The sequence below is a fragment of the Rhinolophus sinicus genome, linkage group LG02 (genome assembly GCF_036562045.2).
Source record: "Rhinolophus sinicus isolate RSC01 linkage group LG02, ASM3656204v1, whole genome shotgun sequence".
NCBI classification, from domain to species: Eukaryota; Metazoa; Chordata; class Mammalia; order Chiroptera; family Rhinolophidae; genus Rhinolophus; species Rhinolophus sinicus.
In genome coordinates this window covers 98,211,411-98,233,214 of record NC_133752.1, presented here as the reverse complement: position 1 = coordinate 98,233,214, position 21,804 = coordinate 98,211,411, and the positions used below count along the sequence as shown (strand labels likewise).

Genomic DNA, 21,804 nt, shown 5'->3' with positions numbered 1-21,804 from the left:
AAAAAGAACCAAATAGAAATTCTGGAGCTGAAGAATTCAATAAAAGAGATGAATAATGAAATAGCCAGCTTAGGAAATAGAGCTGACCAGATGGAGGAAAGAATTGGTGATATGGAAGACAGAAAATCTGGAAATGACACAGATGGAAGAAGAGAGAGACTTGAGAGTTAAAAGGAATGAAAGAACTCTACAGGAACTTTCTGACTCCATCAGAAAGAGCAATATAAGAACAATGGGGGTGGGGAGGGGTGGCCAGTTAGTTCAGTTGGGTAGAGCCTGGTGCTAATAACACTAAGGTTGCTGGTTCGATCCCCACATGGGCCACTGTGAGCTGTGCCCTCCTTAAAAACAAACAAACAAAAAACCAAGCAACAACAACAACAAGAATAATGGGCATACCAGAAGGAGAAGACAGGGAGAAGGGCACAGAGTATACACAAACAGTCAACAAGAATTTCCCAAACCTGTGGACAGAACTGGATTCTCGAATCCAAGAAGCAAACAGAACATCCAACTACCTCAACCCCAACAGGCCTTCTCCAAGGCACATTGTATTGAAGCTGTCTAAAATCAACGACAAAGAAAGAATCCTCAAGGCAGCCAGGGAAAAGAAGACGGTAACCTACAAAGAAAATCCCATTATATTATCAGCAGAAACTCTACAAGCCAGGAGGGAGTGGAACCAAATATTCAAACTATTGAAAGAGAGAAATTACCTGCCAAGAATAATATATCCAGCAAAGTTATCCTTTAGATATGAAGGAGGAATAAAGACCTTTCCATATATACAAAAGCTGAGGGAATTTTACACCACAAGGGCTGCATTACAGTAAATACTGAAGGGGGGTTATTCTACCTGAAACAAAAACACAAAAGGATATAAAACTATGAGTAAGATTACTAACAGACAGACAGAAGCAGGAAATGGCAACTCCTACACAGAATAGGGCACTATACACTTAACCATATGTAAGGAACAGAAAATATGAAGGTCTGCCTGGGAACATTTGGGGATGTAAATTCTCTCAGTGGCTGGAGTACGTGCTTGGCCTTGGAAGGACTGGCTACCCTCCCAAGGAACAAGAAAATATTTACAGGATGTGGAGCCTGGCCTTCGCCTTGGCGCAGGTGGGCCGAGCTCCGATACATCTAATCTGGTACCAAGGACTGGCCCCGGATCCTAGCCAGATCCAAGTCCAGTTCCTTGTATTGTTAACACGTATGCTTATTGGCTCCTTGCCGCTGTTGTTAGTGAAGTCCTCAAAATCCCAGAAAGCCGAGGCAGGCACAGCAGTAGTTGTTGTTGTTCCCTGGCCGCCTCGGCTGCTGCAAGATATTCCGCCCATGTTGATGACTTTACTAGACTGGGATTTTGCCTATGCTGATGAAGGGCCGGTGCTGTTTCTATGATGTTTTGCCTATGCTGATGAAGGGCCGGTGCTGTTTCTACGATGCTAATTGACTGGGCCCTCGTGGTATGATGAATTGCCTCCTTGCTTGTTAGTGGTATGATGATATATTCCCCTAATCTCTGTCTTGTCTTACTTACTTTCACCTTGTAATAAAACTTTAACCCCTTCATCCTGGCATGTGGTGGTGTGTCTTGCGTATCGGGCCTTGAAATTAAGTCTGTGCACAGCTATCGATAATACTTATCGATACACCATAATATAAAGGGAAAGGAGAAGAAAACATTAAAGAGAGAGAGAGAGAAGTGAATTTGCTACTGCAACTCAGCAATGAACTCACAGAATAAATAGGGATAATTTGTAACGACAAAAACATAAAAGGCGACGGGGAAAGGTGACAATAACCAAAACAGCATGGTGTTGGCAGAAAAACAGGCACAGAGATCAATGGAATAGAAGTGAGAACCCAGAAATAAACCCACATATATATGGGCAGATAACTTTCAACAAAAAAGCCAAAAACGTAACAGAAAAGAAAGCCTCTTCAGTAAATGGTGCTGGGAAAATTGGAAAGCCACATGCAAAAGACTGAACCTAGACTGCTGTCACCATGTACCAAAATTAACTCAGAATGGATCAAAGACCTAAACATAACCCAGCAACGTGCAGTAAATTGTATAGAAGAAAGCACAGGTACTAAATTTTCCTAAATTTATAGACCTTGGGTTCAGAGAGGATTTTATGTATTTGACTGTAAGACAAAGGAAGTAAAAGTAAATGAACAGGACTATATTAACTAGAAAGCTTCTGCATGGCAAAAGAAACCATCAACAAAACAAGGAGGCAACCAACCGAATGGGGGAAGATAGTCGCAAACCCCTTTGATAAGGAACTAATATCCAAAATAAAGAACTTGTACAACTCAACAACAAAAAAATCAAACAATCCACTGAAAAACTGGGTAAAGGGGGGAAAAAATGGGCAGATGAACTGAAAAATGCTCAACTTCATTAGCTATTAGGGAAATGCAAATCAAAACCACAAACAATGAGATGCCACCTCACATCTGTTAGAATGGCTATCATCAACAAGACAAATGAAAACAAATGTTGGACAGGCTGCGGAGAAAAAGAAACTCATACACTGTTGGTGGGAATGTAAGTTGGTACAGCCACTATGAAAAATAGTATGGAGGTTCCTCAAAATATTAAGAATAGAAGTACCATACAGTAATCCCTCTTCTGGGTAGCTACTCAAAAACCTGTGAAAATATTTATCTGTAAAGATATATGTACTCCTATGTTCATTACAACATTATTCACAGTAGCCAAGACATGGAAACAACCAAAGTGCTCTTGCTAGATGACTGGATAAAGGAGAGGTGGTACATATATACAGTGGAATATTACTTGGCCATATGAAAAGACTTCAGTACACGAAGTCCTAAAACTCTTGTAATTTCCTAAGTGATAAGAGCACTTGTGGCATCCTTTGTTCTGATATTTGGTCTTTGACCCTGGTTCCTGCCACAGGGCTCCTAGAGCCCTTGGAATTCCTGGGTAATAGGAATCTCTTTGATTCTAATGAGGTGATGCTGGGTGGGCTCCTGGATGAGGGCTGGTCACCAGAAAGACGAAGCCCCGATTAGAAGCTTGGAAGGTTTACCTGTACCCCACATCCTCCAGAGAACAGAGAGGCTGGAAATAGTAAGTGATCATGCTTACCTGATGAAACCTCCATAAAACTCCCAGCAGGACAGGGTGAGGAGAGTTTCGGGCGGGTGAACACGGGGAGGTTCTAGGAGAGCAGTGCACCCACAGAGAACAAGGAAACACCTTGCCCCTGCCCACATACCTGGCACTACATCTCTGCCATCTGGGTGTTCACCCGTACCCTTTACCACATCCATTTATAATAAACCAGTGAACAGGAAGTAAACTGTTATCCTGAGTTCTCCAAGCCACTCTAGAAAATTAATCCAACCCAAGGAGGGAGTTGTAGGGATCTCCAATTAACACCCAACTGGTCAAAGCATAGGTGACCATCTGGACTTGTGACTGGCATCTGAAGTTGGGTGGAAGCAGTCTTGTGGGACTGAGCCCTTAACGTGGGTGATCTGATGCTAGTATCTCCAGTTATGCAGTGTCAGAATTAAGGTAAATTCTAGGATGCACAGCTGGTATTGCAGAATTGCTTGTTGGTGTAAGAAACCCCCCCACACATCTGATTGTCTGAAATATTGTGAGTGTGAGTAGGGTGAGAATAAAGAAAAAATAGGGCCGGCCCAGTGGCTCAGGCTGTTGGAGCTCCGTGCTCCTAACACCCAAGGCTGCCAGTTAGATTTTCACATGGGCCAGTGGGCTCTCAACCACAAGGTTGCCGGTTCGATTCCTTGACTCCCGAAAGGGATGGTGGGCTGTGCCCCCTGCAACTAAAATTGAACACAGCACCATGAGCTGGGCTGCCACTGAGCTCCCGGAGGCTCAGTTGGTCGGAGCGCATCCTCTCAACCACAAGGTTGCTGGTTCGACTCCCACAAAGGATGGTGGGCTGTGTCCCCTGCAACTAGCAATGGCAACTTGACCTGGAGCTGAGCTGCGCCCTCCACAACTAAGACTGAAAGGACAACAACTTGACTTGGAAAAAGCCCTGGAAATACACACTGTTTCCCAATAAAGTCCTGTTCCCCTTCCCCAATAAAATCTTTAAAAAAGAAAGAAAGAAAAAACAGAGGAGGAACACTGAGTTTTTTCCTACACAACTGTTTTTTTTTTAAACTTTTATTTTAAGTGTGTTTTTCCAGGACCCATCAGCTCCAAGTCAAGTAGTTGTTTCAATCTAGTTGTGGAGGGCGCAGCTCACTGGCCCAGGATCTAACCAGCAACCTTGTTGTTAAGAGCACCGCGCTCTAACCAACTGAGCTAACCGGCTGCCCCAACGTACAACTGGTTTTTAAAAACCATCTGACATGTCTGCAAACTTAACAGTTACACCTGCAAGTAAAAAAGCAACAGAGCAACATCTGCAAACTTCGGAAAGGAAGAATAAAGGCATTTCCACACATGCAAAGTCCCCGAATACTTTCCTCCTGGGTACCCTTACTCAGAAAGACAGTGGAAATCATGCACCATTAAAATGAGAGTAAACCAAAAGAAGAGTCCATGGAATAAGGGAAGCAGACTCTCTACCAGAGGAGGACGGTAAAAAGAACCCTCAAGAATGATGGTAACATGTGTGCCTAGGGTGACAGCTGAGTGACAGGCAGAGAGGGCAGCAAGCTCAGAGCAGGTCAAAAGTCTCCAGGAGAGACTTTGAAATTGATAGAAAATCAATGAAATTGATAGAGTATCTGGTGTATCTGAATGTCTTGATAAGTTATTTAGACAACTGGAGAATAATTAGGAATTGAATTATTATTGATAAGTAGAAGAAAATAAGCAAATGAAAAAAGTTAAGCGTTAACTCCAACAATAATAAAAAGCTGTGCAGGAAAGGGAAAATGACCATAGGTTAATCAATTGCTCAGCTGTGAATACTATTTGCATAATCTAATAATGTGAAGCCTGAGTACTGATCTGACCATAATTATAATACAAGTGTGTTAGGAGGACAATTCTCCATGGCTCTCTTGTGTTTCAGCATGTCCTGTGAGTGAGGCACTGCCTGCCCTTCATTCTGGACCATCTTTGCAAGGATGCTTGTATAGTGAACAGCCTTAGAAGATGCGATGGTATCTCCTCACGCATAAAGGGCAGGATACTTACAAATATAGGTAAGGTTTCTGTCCAGAGTAAAGCGCGGACCTCCTTACTACCCATTATAAAAGATTCAGGTTCCTAAAGTCCTATAATGTACCTTAGTGCATGTGCAGGTGTCATGAGGTCTCTTGGCATCACCTGTGGGAACTGGGGCTTGGAGCACCAGTACAAAATACCAATACTGTAGCTACTAATATTGCTACGTGTAATAAACTCCTTCCTTCTACTGGCATCCATAAAACTGGGAGGCAAACTTGTTAGCTTGCAGGTAGCATGAAATCTTAGCCCCTTCACAGTTTTTGACAAACTGTCTTTCAAAGATTGGGGAAGTGGAAAGGATACATATGAGCCGTGACTGCAAAGGAAAGAAAAAGAATGACAACTTCAATTTCAGTAGAGGCAAGTAGATAATTCCTAAACCAGAAACATCAAAAAGTAGCAGTTCAAGCGCATAATTTAGGATCCTGGAGGTAAGTACCAAAACACTCAAGACAAAAGTGATGAAAGCAGTTGCCTCGGTGAAGAAGAATGTGGCAAAGTCCTTGAAGAAAGAGAGTATCCAAGGATAAGTGGAAGACATTGGCTCTTGTTTTGAAAATAAAAGTCATCATCTCCGTCATCATTAGTACCTCTGCAACGTTTCCAGGGTCTATCTCTGCAAAAGGGATTTTGATTTTGATGTCTTCTTGCCCTGCTTCTGTGAAAGTACTGATAGTTAAAAAACCAAACTTATTAGCATCACAACAGTTACTGGTTACAAAGTACTCACTGCACCTGAGCACTGTTGTGTGTATTTTGTATGTATTAATCCTGAGACACTGTTATCCAAATTTTACAGATGAGGAAACTGAGACACAAGTTAAGGAACTTTCCATTGATTGCACAGAATCTGAACTAGACAGTGTGGCTCCAAAGCCTGCACTCAGTCCTGAGAATCAAGAGCTACCTACACTAGTCAGGACGCTGGGTGCAAGTGTCAGAAACCTACCTGAAACTACTTTAAGAAAGAAAATTTCTTAACCCATGTAAACAAATTGTATAAAGAGAAGAGCAGTGTTTTCAGAGTTAACTGGATTAAGGGACTCAAACTCACTGTTTCTGACTCTTGTCGAACTTCCTAGGTGTAGATGTTATCTAAGGTGCCTCTAAGTGGCAAGATACTCTTAGACGGCCCCAGAATCTCCAGGGTAATAACCTAACTGGCTATAATTCAAAAAGAAAGAGAATGCAACAATGATATACCACTACACACCTATCATGGCTAAAATTAAAAAAATTGACACCACCAAATGCTGGCAAGGGTGAGGAGCACAGGAACTCTCATTCACTGCTGGTGCGGATGCAAAACAGCACAGCCACTTTGGAAGACAGTTTGGCAGCTTCTTACAAAACTAAACATAACTTTATGATCCAGAAATCACGCTCTTTGTTATTTACCCAAATGAGTTGAAAACTTATAGCCACACAAAAACCTGCACACACATTCATAGCAGTTTTATTCCTAATTGCTAAAATTTGGAAGCAACCATGATGTCCTTCAACAGGTGAATGGATCAATAAACTGTGGTCCATCCACACAATGAAACACTATTCAGTCCTAAAAGAAATGATCTACCTACATCAGAAGTCAGCAAACTACAACCATGGGCTAAATCTGGTCCCCTGCTTATTTTGTAAATAAAGTTGTACTGAAATAGCCTCAAAGAACATAAAAAGAAATGCACTATGAAGCCATGAAATTACATGGAGAAATCTTAAATGCATATTGCTAAGTGAAAGAAGCCAACTTAAAAAGGCTACATACTGTATGATTCCAATTATGAAACATTCTGGAAAAGGCAAAATGCTCTCTCCTTGCCTCATGAAATGAATACACAGAAAAGTCTGATTGCCTCACTGATGGTCATATGCTCATTCCTGGCACTGTCCCTATGGTCGGAATGGTTTATGTACCGGCCAGGTGTCACATGCCATTATTGCGGCTTGGGGCGAGGCAGCAATGGGCATAGCTGGCTGTTCCATTTAGCAGTCTCACCACAACTACCTGACTAGAGTGAGGGAGGGAGAGATCTCCAAAGGGGGGAAGGGACAGAGGACAGTGTTGATCTTATCAGAAAAAGGAGGAAAGGGTGCTACGCAGATTAAAAGAAAAAAAAAGGCTATACCCTCCCCTGTATTATGTATATATTTATGTTTTATTTTGTTTTTAAAAAGGAAAAGGACATTTATCATTTTCCAGATTATAAAATGTGGTACAGAAGAATTAATGGACAAAGAGAAAGTCAGTGGGAAAACAAGGGCTGAGAAGCAAGAAGGAAAAGCAGAGAGAGAACTTAAGAAGGGGGCATTAAAAACCAAAGACAAAGCCTTTCCTACCATGAATGTGTAAAATTAAGTTTATAAAATTATATCTATATAAACTGGAATAATTTTATTTTTTAAGCAATATTTTTATAGACAAAGACCTAATGATGAGACCCAGTTCTAGCCAATGAGATGGGAGGGAGTGTTCCGTGAGACTGCCAAGAAAGTCAGTTTCCTGATCAGATAAGGATCTGTCCACCTGTCAGGTAGATCTTAGACCTGGACGTACAGCAGCCATCTGGCAAGCACAAAGTCAAAACCCACACACCAACTCTGGTAGAACAGAAAGAACAAACCCGTGTACCTAGTGGCCCTGCAGAAGCACCTTACCAGCCCTGGACTTTCTACCTCCGGACTTCTTTTATATGAGAAAAAAAAACAACTCACTTGGTCAAGCCAGTGCACGTAGGTTTCTATTACAACGTAGTAAAACTCTGGTATCTTCAATGATACAAATAGCTAACATCACCTTTATCACTATCTGTAGAAGTTACAAGTTACATATTTGTATTAAACACACAAAACCCTCTCACCATTTTCCACCTAGGACGAAATGTATGTATAAGGTGTGATCGCAAAAATATGGTGTTTAAATTTTTAAAAAATTTATTATAGTAAAAGACACCTTGCCATTAATCCCTCTCAAAATACTCCCCCTCGCTTCAATCACACTTATCCCATCATTCTTGCCACTTTCTGAAGCAGTTCTGGAAGTCCTCTGTCGTCAGTGTCTTTAGTTGTGCTGTCATGGCTGCCTCAATGTGCTGAATCGATTCAAAACGTTTCCCCTTCATGGTCATTTTGACTTTGGGGAAGAGCCAGAAGTCACACGGTGCCAGATCTGGTGAATAAGGTGGATGAGGACACACTGTAATGTTTTTATTTGACAGAAATTGCTGTACCAGAAATGATGTGTGACACAGAGCATTGTCATGATGGAGGATGAAGTAAAGACACTCATGAAAGAGGACTTCCAGAACTGCTTCAGAAGTGGCAAGAACGATGGGATAAGTGAGGGGGAGTATTTTGGGGGGGGATTAATGGCAATGTATTTTTTACTGTAGTACATTTTTTATTTAAACATTCACTATATTTTTCAAGCACTCCTCATATTTAAGACATCTGATTACGGGTGCACTGAATGGCTGTGGGAAGCTCTTTGTTTGGTATAAGAATTGAAACTAAGATTTTGACTGGATCAATAACATCCTCAACTAAATAACTAAATGAGTTAAACTTCATCCCAGTTTTTGATATTTACAAAATATATGTAATAGCACGGTTTTATTTTGAAAGAGGCATGATTCCTTTCTATGAATTCCTACTATTTATTCTCATTTAATCCTTAATATACATATGTGTGTGTATATATGTGTATATATAAAATCCATGTACTTCTAACACTAACAAATAATAAAAACCATATCATTTCTCATTAACCTTTTATTTTTAACTTAGTTTTACAATAAAGAAACAGAAAAGAAGATCATTAAAAAAATACCATAGCTGTCGATTTAAAATTTTAAGTGAGGTTCTTGTTAAACAAAGCAGTAACAGTATATATTAACTTACATCTTTACTTGTATATGTAGGAACTGTGTGTAAAGTGCTTTTCAAACTATAAAATAAAACTTTGGAATAGGATACAAATGGTTATCCCTAAGAGTTAGTTACCTCCAACTACTTGTAATGAATCACAACTGCTTACATTCTTAATCTGCATTTTATTTCCCACCATTTTCTGATACCCATTATCTAATTTTTAAAAATAATACCTGATCCACAGGTTTAAACTTTATTTTTTACATATAATTCAGTTGTTTCATTTTTATTCCTAAATACATAAAGGAGAGTTTTAAAAAGCAAATATTAGTAGATCCCTTTAGACAGAGACACATTTTAATTAAGATGGGATTAAAAAATAAAAAAACATGTTACATGAAAGAAAAAAATAAGGAAGAAAAGAGTCTTGGGAAAAGAAAATTACATTCTTATAGTTTTTTTCTTTAGGCAAACAAAGAACCACTCTCTATACTAGGAGTCGATTACTTTTTCCTATTGAAAACGCTCTGAACATATGATACTAAACCCAACATCATACATACCAAGAATGCTTAAAAAGTATTTGCTATAAGCCTGTGAATCAGAGAAATCTTTAAAGTACAAGGTACATCTAAATGAGCAGGGAGTTTTAGAAGGTATACAGGAAGAATAATTCCAAATAAAGCCTTCAAGGATCTAAATAACAGTGTTCTTTTTAGTTTGAATGTGGGAGGTGGGGGAGAGACACTTACAGTTACATTAGTTGGGTATGCCTTATATAGAGCACATAGCTTGCTAGCTTGCAAATCCTTTGACTACCCCAGTGAAATAGGTATTTTTCAAATATTATACTCCGAAGGAAAAACAGGCACTAAAGAGGTTAAGAATCTAGTCTGTGTAGTTTACCAGTTGCAGAAAAGTGATTTTCATGTTTCCTTTTTGACCTTTGTAAAAACAGTATAAATAAGTTTTTTCATGTTATAGTTCAAAGCACCCTATGAAGCAGAAACAAGATATCCTCAGTTAAAGACAAATTATTACAAAGGAATAAATGTAAAGGATTGAATAAAAATCTTATTAATGATCTGCAGGCTCAGAATAAACTTTCAAACCTACTTTGTTCTTCATCATTTGCATCAGCAGGTTGTGCCCACTCTGTGAATCATTTGTAAAAACTAAGCCTCGTATTTAGGGCTCTACTTTATAATAATGATGTCTGAACATTAAAATCAGAGCTCTGAACGCCCAACAAAGATTATGGGCAGCCCACAGAGTGGATGTGGAGAAGATTCTACCAGCAGTTTTCTACTCCTTGGCATGGCAATTCAGTGACTAAGATATAAAGCCAATTTAATCTCATTTGAAATTAACTCCTGGTTTGTATTCTTTCTCACATTTAATTTAGAAAATTTAAAATACCCAGTTATAAATCTGATCTCATTATCACAACTGTACCTAAGTAACTTATATTTCTCTATGGGAGATAATCAGGTAAACATGTTACCAACAATAATCAATAATTTACTGTCCTTCAAGTTCAAGGGTAAGGTAAATCTATATATGCTATTTATAACCTAGCTGAGATTAATTATTCAAGTATCAGCAATATTAGTCCTTAAAATGTTATCATTTGTGTAGTGCAAAATATATATGTATATATGTACGCAAACCAAACTACTGGACAACAAAAAGAAATGTAATCATCACAAACTAAGATTTTCTTGTGAGCTCCACAATCCATTTCATTCTGAGGTCATCCAGCCCAGTAGTCTTCTTGAGTAAAATAGCATTTTCTTCAGTTCAGTTTTCTTTAAAAAGAAAGTAAAAACCAATTTCCTATGAATAGAAATGCAACCTGAATATAAAACACATCCCACATCAAAGAATTCTCCAAATGATAACATTATCATGATATTCAATTTCAAAATAAAACCACAAAATTACAAATAATCCTTATGAAATTACATCATGTGACTTATAGCTCAATAGGAAAGATCCAATTGCAAGTGCTGACATTATCAAATAGTTTTTAATAAATAATTTCAATGTACATTCCTCCACTTGTAGTTTCTAAATTCTCATCCTTTCCTAGTTGGCTAGTCCGCAAGTCAGATTTTTGCAAATTATTCTGCAATCTTTTCAGAATGATAAAGCTGTGAAACAAAAAAAGCTTAATAAAACTACAAAAGGTTGATAGATGTATAATCTGGGCTACCCATTAAATCAACAGATATTCTGTATCTGCTGCTTTGCAGGCAGTGTGCCGGGTACTGGGGATTCAAACATCGATGAGGCAGGCTCTCAAAAGAGCTCTAGTTTAGCTGAGGGGTGGGGGGGACATACAAACCAACAGTTCAGGTATGTATACCTTGCTGGTTTTAATGATAGCAACGCGAATGAGCTCCCAGAGAAGGGCAGGCTGGTTGGCAAAAGACAAGTCACATGATCTGAGTTCTGGGAAAGGTCCCACACCTGTAAAATCTCTATCTCCTCCTCAGCACTCAGGATGCCAAAGGGCCTGCAACTGTCTCATCACACATTCCTCTCCCCTGTAGAAGTGCTCTTCTGCAACCCCTTCGCAGGAGCAATGAGATTTTAAATAATTGGATCATTCCTCATCCTCTGTAGAAATCTTATATAGACCTCCTTGGTAGGAGTAACATATCAGTGTTCACATACCAGAAGGAGATTACTCAGGACATGAAGAAAAAATGCCCTTGAAGCAACAGAATTATGGATGGTTCGAAACACTAATGCTTGAGTGAGGTTTTAGCTGGTATGTTAGCAGGAAGGTACCTGAACAGTTAGCAAATTTATCAAGAACCCATGTGATTCGGATTACTACACAAGGTCCTTTGCAGATTTACAAAAAAGTACACAACTTGGGTCTATGAACCCTGATCTATCTATCACAACAGGGAAATAGAATACACACAAATCACTATTTTCAGAACTTTAGAATGTTTTTCAGGCTCTTAATGAGGACTTTATCTCCTTTTTTAAAAAATTAACTTGTAAAATGTGGGGTACGGCGTGGTAAGAAAAGAAAAGTTACAGAAAGGAACAGATAAGGGAACGGAATAAAATCATGCCTTTGCCCCAGCCCGCTGCTCTGGCCGTACTGTGGGGCTTTTCCCTGCTCTTCATAGCCCAAGCCTGCCTTCCTGGGCCAGGCCCATCTTCCCCAGGCTCCAGGTGAAGAATGAGTCTCCTGAGAGCCTCTCCACCCCCATGCAGTTTTTACTGATGACTTCTCTAGTGAGAGCTCACTATTTCCAGGGAAACTATGTGACAGCCAATTTATGAATCTGGGCAGACTGATAAAGAAAAGTAGTTAGAAAAAGTAATAGATTAAGAGCTGTCTTTTGGACTTAACAGGTCTGCTTTCAGTATTTAACTCATGGATAATTTTCATAGTCGACTATCAGGTTAGGTAACTGGGGAGAGATGGCACCACAAGAGGCTATTCAGGGCCTATCTTTGAACAGGTCTGCAGATATTGTTCTTCGTATCACATTGAGAAAGAACGTTTTTCTGATCCACTGCAGAGAGATATGAGAAATCTTTTACTTTTACATTTATATTCTTCTATACTGGAAAAAAAAATTAAGCAGTGGACCTTAAGTATTACCTTTAATGTCAAAAAGTTTTTTAAAGCTTACCACAAATAGCCACTTATCTCACATATGCATAGGACTACTTTAGCGTGTCTGTCTGTGTCAGATGCATATTTATTAGATGAAATGAAAGCTTTTCCATGTCATGTGGTACTTCAGTTTGCCATCCTGCCAACAGTGGGCATTCAACCATGCATTTAGCACGTATTTACTGAAAGCCTACTACGTGCCAGACACTGCACCAGGGGAGGAGGTACAGGATGGTCCCTATTATGAGTAGGGCACACCCTTTTCTGCCCATACTTTTCCCATCCTAACAGGATTTCTAGATCTTTTCCTTCATCTCTAACATAGATCTGTCTCCTCTAAACCATATATGTACTCTGCTCTCTAATCTTCATTCCTGTGTCAGATTAAAAACTGTTAAACCCTCCCAGATTAAAAAATACCTAAATCCCCAAGACCAAAATTTGTTTCCAAATGAAATATAGCTCTATCTCCAACAACAGTTCATTTGTTACATACGTAAGCAAACAACACATAAAAACACCGTATCTCATCAAAATGCAGTTGTGCAATGCTAAGCAATTTGCAATTTGGAAGGACTAAACACCTACAATACAGTGGAAAATCTGATAAAGATTCAATAATAACAAAGCAGAAAAATTTAAATAGTAAGGTACACTTAAAGAAAATAATTTTAGAAAAACTGCAATTTCTGTTGACTGCTGAAGCAAAGTACAGTTTTGTTTTTCAGTCTTTAATGAAGTGACAAACTGCTCCATACCTTGAACATAAAATAAATTATTAACCAAAGTAAGCTTTAGGTTTTTTTGTCTTATGCCAAATTTCTCTTCCCTCCAATTCCCCATTTTGTACATAGGAAGCACGAAAGGGAACCTAGAAATGCATTGCGAAATCTGTAAACACCTGCCTTTAGTGCCACTGTTCCCTGCAGCTTAAATCTAGTATTACTACGTGTTGGAAAAAGCTTTGGTTCTTTTTCCCTCCTATTATCAGGGAAATCAGAATTTAAAATACTGTACAGCATTAAACCCAACCATCACATGAGAAATGTAAAATGTGTGAAAGAAGGAAAGAATGGATTTAAATCAAGGTCTACATCTTAGGTGAAATGGCACATACACACGTGGATTAGAAAGGAGTATTATTTACAATACTGAGAAAGCAACTTATGCTTCTGAAATACTACTAAAGCTTTTTTCAAGTGGGCAGGTATAGTGTAGGAACATTAATGTACCAGAAAACTTACTGAGTTCATTTATGAACATAAATCAAACTGTCTTAACATAAGCAGAGAACAAAGAAGACTGAAACAATTCACCTAATGTCACAGGTATTTCATTTTCTCTACTATATTATAATACTGTAGCACCTACACTAATGTGCTGAGAATCCCTTCTACATCAGAGAAGGGTAAATGTTTGGCTTTGCTTTTGCTATCACATGTATTAATTAGAAACTTGGGTTCTTTCGTACAGGAACAACATACCTGAAATTACTTAAACTGTTAGATTTTTAAAAATGTGTTTCTACTCACATATTTAAAAAAGCACTTAAACTCTTATTATCAAATACCCTATTTCTTTTCCCCATCTGTGTTACTTAAAGGGAAATGGTGACAAAACACCAAAAACATAATCAGTGAGGCCATCACTGAAGTAAACAATTACGGAAAGTAATTCAGTTTACATAGTGTCCAAAAAAATGCTTTAACGATTTTCTTGAACCCAAGAATTTTGGCCTCAAGTTATTCCTAACTTAGACAATCTCAGGACACTTTCAAGGATTCCAATCTATTATTCTCAGGCTTATTTATCTCCTGGCACCCTAAATTGGAATTTCTCGCCCTCAAATTAGATTAATCCCTATTTCTAGACATAGTCAACCACCAGGTCGAACATTTCCTGAAATGTCAATGTCTGTATTTCAAAGGTATAGAGAGCATCCCGGCATCCCTGTCCTTTCAAATTAGCAAAGAGCCCAAAATAAACATCAGACTTTAAGAACATCGTTTCTTCATAAGCCATGAACTGTAAGCCTATAAGCCTTTTCTTGTTGCCCAAATCAAAGATGTACAAATCCATCAGATGCTCTCAAATGAAAAAATCTGAACTCTAACGAGTACTTAGAAATCTACCAGATGCCATTTCCAAGGTAGTTTCAGTCTCAGGATCAATATAGAATGTTCAGTGTGACAATATATCTATAAAATTGGACCTATCTCTTTAACTGCAGCTAAAAGCTGTGTCTACTGTAGAGTTAACACACGACTTTGAATGATAAAACTACAGTATTACCTTCTCCTTCTTTGATAATATAAGTGCACCAACCATTGGGCAATAAAAGGCCATATGATAGCAAAAGTTAATGCACCAGGAGACATCTCAAAGGGCCACCAAGATGGTCTCTGTGAAAATAAAACAAGCTGATCATCAGTCTATTACATAGTGCATGTATAAACTTAAAAACACACTTAATGATAATTTTGAAAATATATAACTAATAATAAATCTCCTGCTAAAGACAGGGAGATATTCTGTATTTCAGAGCATAATTTAGTAATTAGACTTTTGGGAGTACTTCGGACTTAAAAAACACACAAAACAAACATATACATATATATATGTGTGTGTGTGTATATATATATATATACACACACATACATATTGTTTTCAATTATAGTGGACATTCAATATTATAATAGTTTCAGTTGTACAGCATAGTGGTTATTTATATAATTTATGAAGTGATACCCCCAATAAGTTTAGGACCCACTTGGCACCATACATAGTTATTACAATATTATTGACTATATTACCCATAGTACTTTACGTCCCCATAGTACTTTACGTCCCCGTGACTATTTTGTAAATACCAATTTACACATCTTAATCCCTTCACCTTTTTGATCCTGCTCCCCAACACCCTCCTATCTGGTAACCATCAGTTAAAACAAATATATTTCTAGCTTCAGAGGTTTACAGGTAGATTCACTTGGAATACTTCAAGAACCTCATAAAATCTAATTGTAACTTATTTGAAACACCAGCACCTAGATTTAAGAAGAGAATTTCTTACCTGTGCGGGAGACTGTAATGTTGATGATTTTGCCTATAAATACAAATGAAAGTGATTTAGCTTTGACAAATGCAAAAACAAAACAAAACAAAAACACCCAGTAATTTTTCAATTTCCTGTCTTAAAAAAACTGAAATATTAGTTCATTCTCTTTTTCTGCTAATTATGCTTCAATTATCCTGAAACCCATATTGACCAAAATTACTAGCCAAATAAACGCCTCTGACATTTTATGTTTTATAGTTCAAATTTTAGAAAATTATCAAAATAAAACCTCAAATTAACCTAATCCATTACTTCTTTTATATTCTTATTAAATTACTTAATCAACTTTTCTCATTAATTCTGGTAATTTCCATACAAATTACCAATTTACAAACAAACATTTAAGTACTGCAGTCTTGATTATCAATTAAAATTGGAAAGATTATGTAAATAATATTGAAAGATTTGTTTTGGAAATTCATGCGAAGTTATAGCAGAAGAAGTTATCAATACACAGGAGAAATAAGCTGTTACTGTTGTAGGTTTTTATTTTTTAGTTCTCCCAGCTTTATTAGACGTAATTGACAAAATTGTATATATTCAAAATATACAACCTGATGATTCAATATATGTGTATATTGTGAAATGATTACTATAATCCAGTTGATTAACACATCCCTCACCTCACACAGTTACCTTCTTTGGGGGGGAAGGGATGAGAATTGCAAGTTTTTTAATGAGAAGTATAAACTCAGCAGAAAAAATTCAAACTAATTTAGGAAACTCAGATTCCAATTTGGCTTATCCCAAACAAGTTTCCTGAAACTAGATGTTAGAAACTCATTACTCCAGTTTTCTCCATTTATTATAACTTTAGAGAAATGGTATGAAGATTAATGAGATCATTCATTCATTCAATAAATATTTACTGAGCGTTTACTACATACCAATCACTATTCTGAGCATTATAGATATAACAGGGAGCAAAATGATAGAAATCGCTGCCCTAATGGAGCTTATACTCTAATGGAAGGATACAAATAAAAGGAAAATAAAACAGGGAAGGGAGATGGGACATGTCAGAGGAGGGGAGGCTTGGAAGCAAGAGTGGTCAGGGAAGGTTTTGCTGACATCTGAGCAAAGACCTAAACAAAGAAATACTGTAAACTATGTGGCCAACTGGGGAAACAGCATTCTGTACAGAGGGAACAGCAATTGCAAAGACCCAGGGTAAGAGGGAGCCTGCTATCAAGTGTGTGTGTGTGGCCCAGTACGACTATATCTTACAGGTAAAACTAAGTTAATTTCCTCTGGATGTTGCATTAATCCTTCAGACCATTAGAGTGTTAAAGAAGTTACAGTTCTAGCATATTCAAGTTGCAAATGAGGAAAGAATCTAGACAAAGTTATGATTTTTATGATATTAGTTGTAATAGTACCTTGTAGGCCTAACAATATTTAACTAAGAGATTTACCTTAATGGCACTCCAGACTTAATGGAATAAAGGGTAGATTTACAAAATTGGGCTCCCAGGTATCTGATGACTTATTTAAGGTCACATTAATCTGCCATTTAGAATGGAACTTGAGGTGACCAAATCCCAGTATGATGACACAACTACTCTTCATTAATGTAGCGACTACCAATAAATACTAAGATAGAATCACAACTAATAAATGAAACTGTTGGTGAATTTTGTTTTAAGTAATAAATGGTCTAGAAAGGCAAATGAAGAGTCCCACTACCTACACTTAAGAAGTAACTGGCAGTAATGCGTGATTAGCAGTATGATTTTTTGCTTTAATAATATTTACTCATACATACTGTTAAAGAAAAAATTCAATGACACTTATTAAAGGCATGGTAAGGAAGATTTTACTCAAGGGAGCAGGGGCTATCACTGTAAGTACAGGGACCACTGTAATGGGGGAGAGAGATTAGGCCCAATTACCAGTACAGCAGGGGCAAGTGGGAATTTACAGTTAAGAAATAGGGTGGGGACTGGCCCGGTGGCTCAGGCGGTTGGAGCTCCATGCTCCTAACGCCGAAGGCTGCTGGTTTGATTCCCACATCGGCCAGTGGGCTCTCAACCACAAGGGTGCTGGTTCAACTCCTCAAGTCCCGCAAGGGATGGTGGGCTCCGCCCCCTGCAACTAAGATTGAACACAGCACCTTGAGCTGAGCTGCCACTGAGCTCCCGGATGGCTCAGTTGGTTGGAGCGCAGGCTCTCAACAACAAGGTTGTCAGTTCGACTCCCGCAAGGGATGGTGGGCTGTGCCCCCTGCAACTAACAACGGCAACTGGACCTGGAGTTGAGCTGTGCCCTCCACAACTAAGATTGAAAGGACAACAACTTGACTTAGAAAAAGCCCTGGTAGTACACACTGTTCCCCAATAAAGTCCTGTTCCCCTTCCCCAATAAAATTAAAAAAAAAAAATACACAGCAACTAAAGATACTCAAGAAAGGGGACTTTCCATAACTGCTTCAGAAAGTGGCAAGAACGATGGGATAAGTGTGTTCGAAGCAAGGGGGAGTGTTTTGAGGGGGATTAATGGCAATGTGTCTTTTACTGTAATAAAATTTCCTTAAAATTTAAACATTCACCATACTGTTTGATCACAAATCACGTTTTCTCAATGACTGTTGAGTGGACAAAAGAATAAAATAAATTGCATATGATTACTATAAAAGGTACGTTACAATGTAAATGAAACAGAATATAATTGCAAGAATTTTATCTGCAAATTAAGTAACTTAAGGAGAGTCAGAACATCACAAAAATATAAGTAAAGAAAGTATTATTATAATACACAATGTGATATATAATGTATTACAGAATTATACACCTGAAACCCATGTAACTTTATTAACTATTGTCACCCCAATAAATGTTAATTTAAAAAACACACACACACACACACACACACAATAACAGAAATGCCTTAAAAAAAAAAAGGGGGAAAGAAATAGGGTGGGTTCAGTGGATGGAAAATTACTAAGAGGAAACATCAGCAGTAGGGAGATTACGGGGGATTCTGGCCTACCCAACCTAACAGGATTCTTGCCAAAAAGAGGCGAGGGTGATTAGATATCACCTGGGAGATTGTGGAGGATGAGGAACCTAATCAGATACTGAAGGTAGGAAGTTCTGGTTAAACTGAGTGAGCAGGGTTCTTGCTAAAACTGGATTTTCTAAGGAAGACACGAGCAGATGGGCCTAAGCGAAGGTTTAGGAGCCTGACTAAAGTTTGGTCAAGCAACAAATGTTTGGCAATATCAAGTAGCTTTCATGTAGCTTTTACATATTTAGAAATTCTATTATCATTCTAGTGCTAGATTAAAATAAAGATTACTAAATGTTTTGCTAAATCATTTTGAAGGGAAAATTCTTACATAATAGTAATCATTGCGAAGCAAATCAAAGACAAAAAATTATTTAAGTTAGGTCTTCCCTAAGGCTGTGAACTTCCTTAGGGAAGAAACCAAACTGTTTTACCATTCTTGTTCTCATCATCACCTCGCGTGACAATACTTAAGTGCTTAATATGTTCGTTCTAGGTACTGTACTAAGAATTCGATTTTATTCTCTGAACAAGCTTATGAGGTAGGCATTAATATTTCCTCTTTCTAGATAAGAAAAGTAAAGCACAGAGAAGTTAAATAACCTGACTCAAGATCAGACAGTAAGTGGCAGAGCTAGGATTTGAACCCATGTAGTTTGCTTGAACGTCTGCTACACTCTGCTACCTCCCTTTTCATTTTTGGGTCCACTGCCTAGAAAAGTATCTGCTATGTGGCCAGTTAACAAATATTTATTGAGTGAGTAAATTTAAGGAACTATTTTACCAAAAAAAACAACAACAGAATAATAATACATCTCAAGCAGCTTACTGATGTGGAAACCATGTTGCATGAGAAATCAGGAAACTTGAATTACAGACCTGGCTCTGCCATTAATATGAAAGCATCTTCTCAGTATCTCAGCTTCTTCATCTGCTGAACTAAGGATGTTGGACTAAATTTCCTTCAGTTCTACAACCTACTGCTATCCTACCATCAATGTATTTCCTTTATTTATGCAAATTAATCATGCAAAATTTAACGCATACGAATGAATTCTACAAATTTTAAGTGGCAAAGTCCCAATATGTCAGAATTTCTTTTAAGTTTGTTATATGTAAGACAAGAGTGAGAAAAATAACTTCTTTAAAAAAATCGAAAGGAAAGGGATTAAGAAATACAGATTGGTAGTTACAAAATAGTCACAGGGATGTAAAATACAGCATAAAGAATACAGTCAATAATGTTACAATGACTATATATAGTCCCTGGGGGTACTAGACTAATCAGGGTATCACTGCATAAATTATATAAATATCTATCCACTATGCTGTGTACCTAAAATTAATATAATATTAATGTCAACTAATCTGAAAAAATAATTTTAAAAAATCAAAAGAATTTTTAGCAGAATTTAAATACCATTAAAGACATTAGATAGATACAAAACATTCTTCTTTAAAAAAAATCACAGAACAAGAAAAGAAAGATTACCAAAACAATAATGTTCAACAGTACTAATTTAACAAATGAGGTTCCCGGCATGGGTTAGCTCTTTTTGCTTCCTTTAGATAGTTCTGTACTAATCAAGTGATTCTTTGAGGCGATCATGGGCCTAAATTTCTCAAGCTAATATAGAATAGAATTTTCTTACTAATGAAAGATACAAATAAAATAGTTTGATATCAACAACCTACACTTACTTGGACAAACAAGATAATGTCATTTATTTAAGGCACTATTCTTTTTTCTCAGGATTCATACTTGTCAACGATTTATTTTTTAAAAAGGAGGGTCCTGGAGGTGCGGGGAGAAAAGGCACTATTCTTAACCTCTTTTTCATTACAAGCCCTGTGGAAGGCAACAAACCCTCTCTAAAAATGCAAAATCAAACAGAAATTTGCATATTATTTTAGGGTGTTCACACTCTTGAAGAGTCTACAGATTACCAATCTAAGTGATATTAATAATAAAATGTAATTGAGAATCACTGACATACATATAATTGAGAAACCTTGTGATAATCTGAGTAAGTTAGATAAAGGGTAAGATATTTACAATGGTTGTTTAGAAAGCTTACAGTATTAGTTTCTTTACATATGAGGTGCGATCATAAAGTACGGTGAATGTTTAAATAAAAAAAATTTGTTACAGTAAAAGACATATTGCCATTAATCCCTCTCAAAACACTCCCCCTCACTTCAATCACACTTATCCCATTGTTGATGCCACTTTCTGAAGCAGTTCTGGAAGTCCTCTTTCGTGAGTGTCTTTATTTGCGCTGTCGTGGCTGCCTCGATGTCCTGAATAGATTCAAAACGTTTCCCTTTCACATTCATTTTGACTTTGGAGAAGAGCCAGAAGTCGCACGGTGCCAGATCTGGTGAATAAGGTGGATGAGGGCACACCGTAATGTTTTTATTTGACAGAAATTGCCATTTACCAGAAGTGATGTGTTACAGAGAGTGTTGTCATGATGGAGGATGAAGTAAAGACACCCATGAAAGAAGACTTCCAGAACTGCTTCAGAAATTGGCAACAATGATGGGATACGTGTGTTTGAAGCGAGGGAGAGTATTTTGAGGGGGATTAATGGCAATGTGTCTTACTGTAATATTTTAAATTTAAACATTCACCATATCTTTTGGTCACACCTCATATATCTACATTTAATGTATTCATCTTATAATGAAAGCATTTTCTTTGATTAATCTCTACAAATTCTTCTTAACATCTGTTACAGCGTGGTGCTTCAACGTTATATCATGTTTGAAGCTAGGTCAGACAGCAAGGCCAGTCGTCTCATTCTTTTCTCCAACCAACATTACTCAAGGAGGAACGAGTCAGGGGCAGATCACTAGTAGGCATTTGAAAGCTCTGCAGCTGAGTCCAGGGATTTTCACAGCCCGGTCAAAACTGCGAACCAAGCTGAATTGTCCTTTCCTATGACCTGCTCTTCCCTT

General features: G+C 37.7%; 1 protein-coding gene across 1 annotated transcript in view; it reads right to left on the bottom strand.

Moving 5' to 3' along the window:
• Positions 1 to 10,748: 10,748 nt before the first annotated feature.
• Positions 10,749 to 21,804, bottom strand: part of ACBD5 (acyl-CoA binding domain containing 5) — a 39,373-nt gene continuing 28,317 nt past the window's right edge. Inside the window, 4 exon segments of the mRNA XM_019749107.2 lie at positions 10,749 to 10,869; positions 10,872 to 10,909; positions 15,012 to 15,121; positions 15,793 to 15,825. Coding sequence (XP_019604666.2) covers positions 10,784 to 10,869; positions 10,872 to 10,909; positions 15,012 to 15,121; positions 15,793 to 15,825 — 267 coding nt within the window. The 3' untranslated portion in view covers positions 10,749 to 10,783.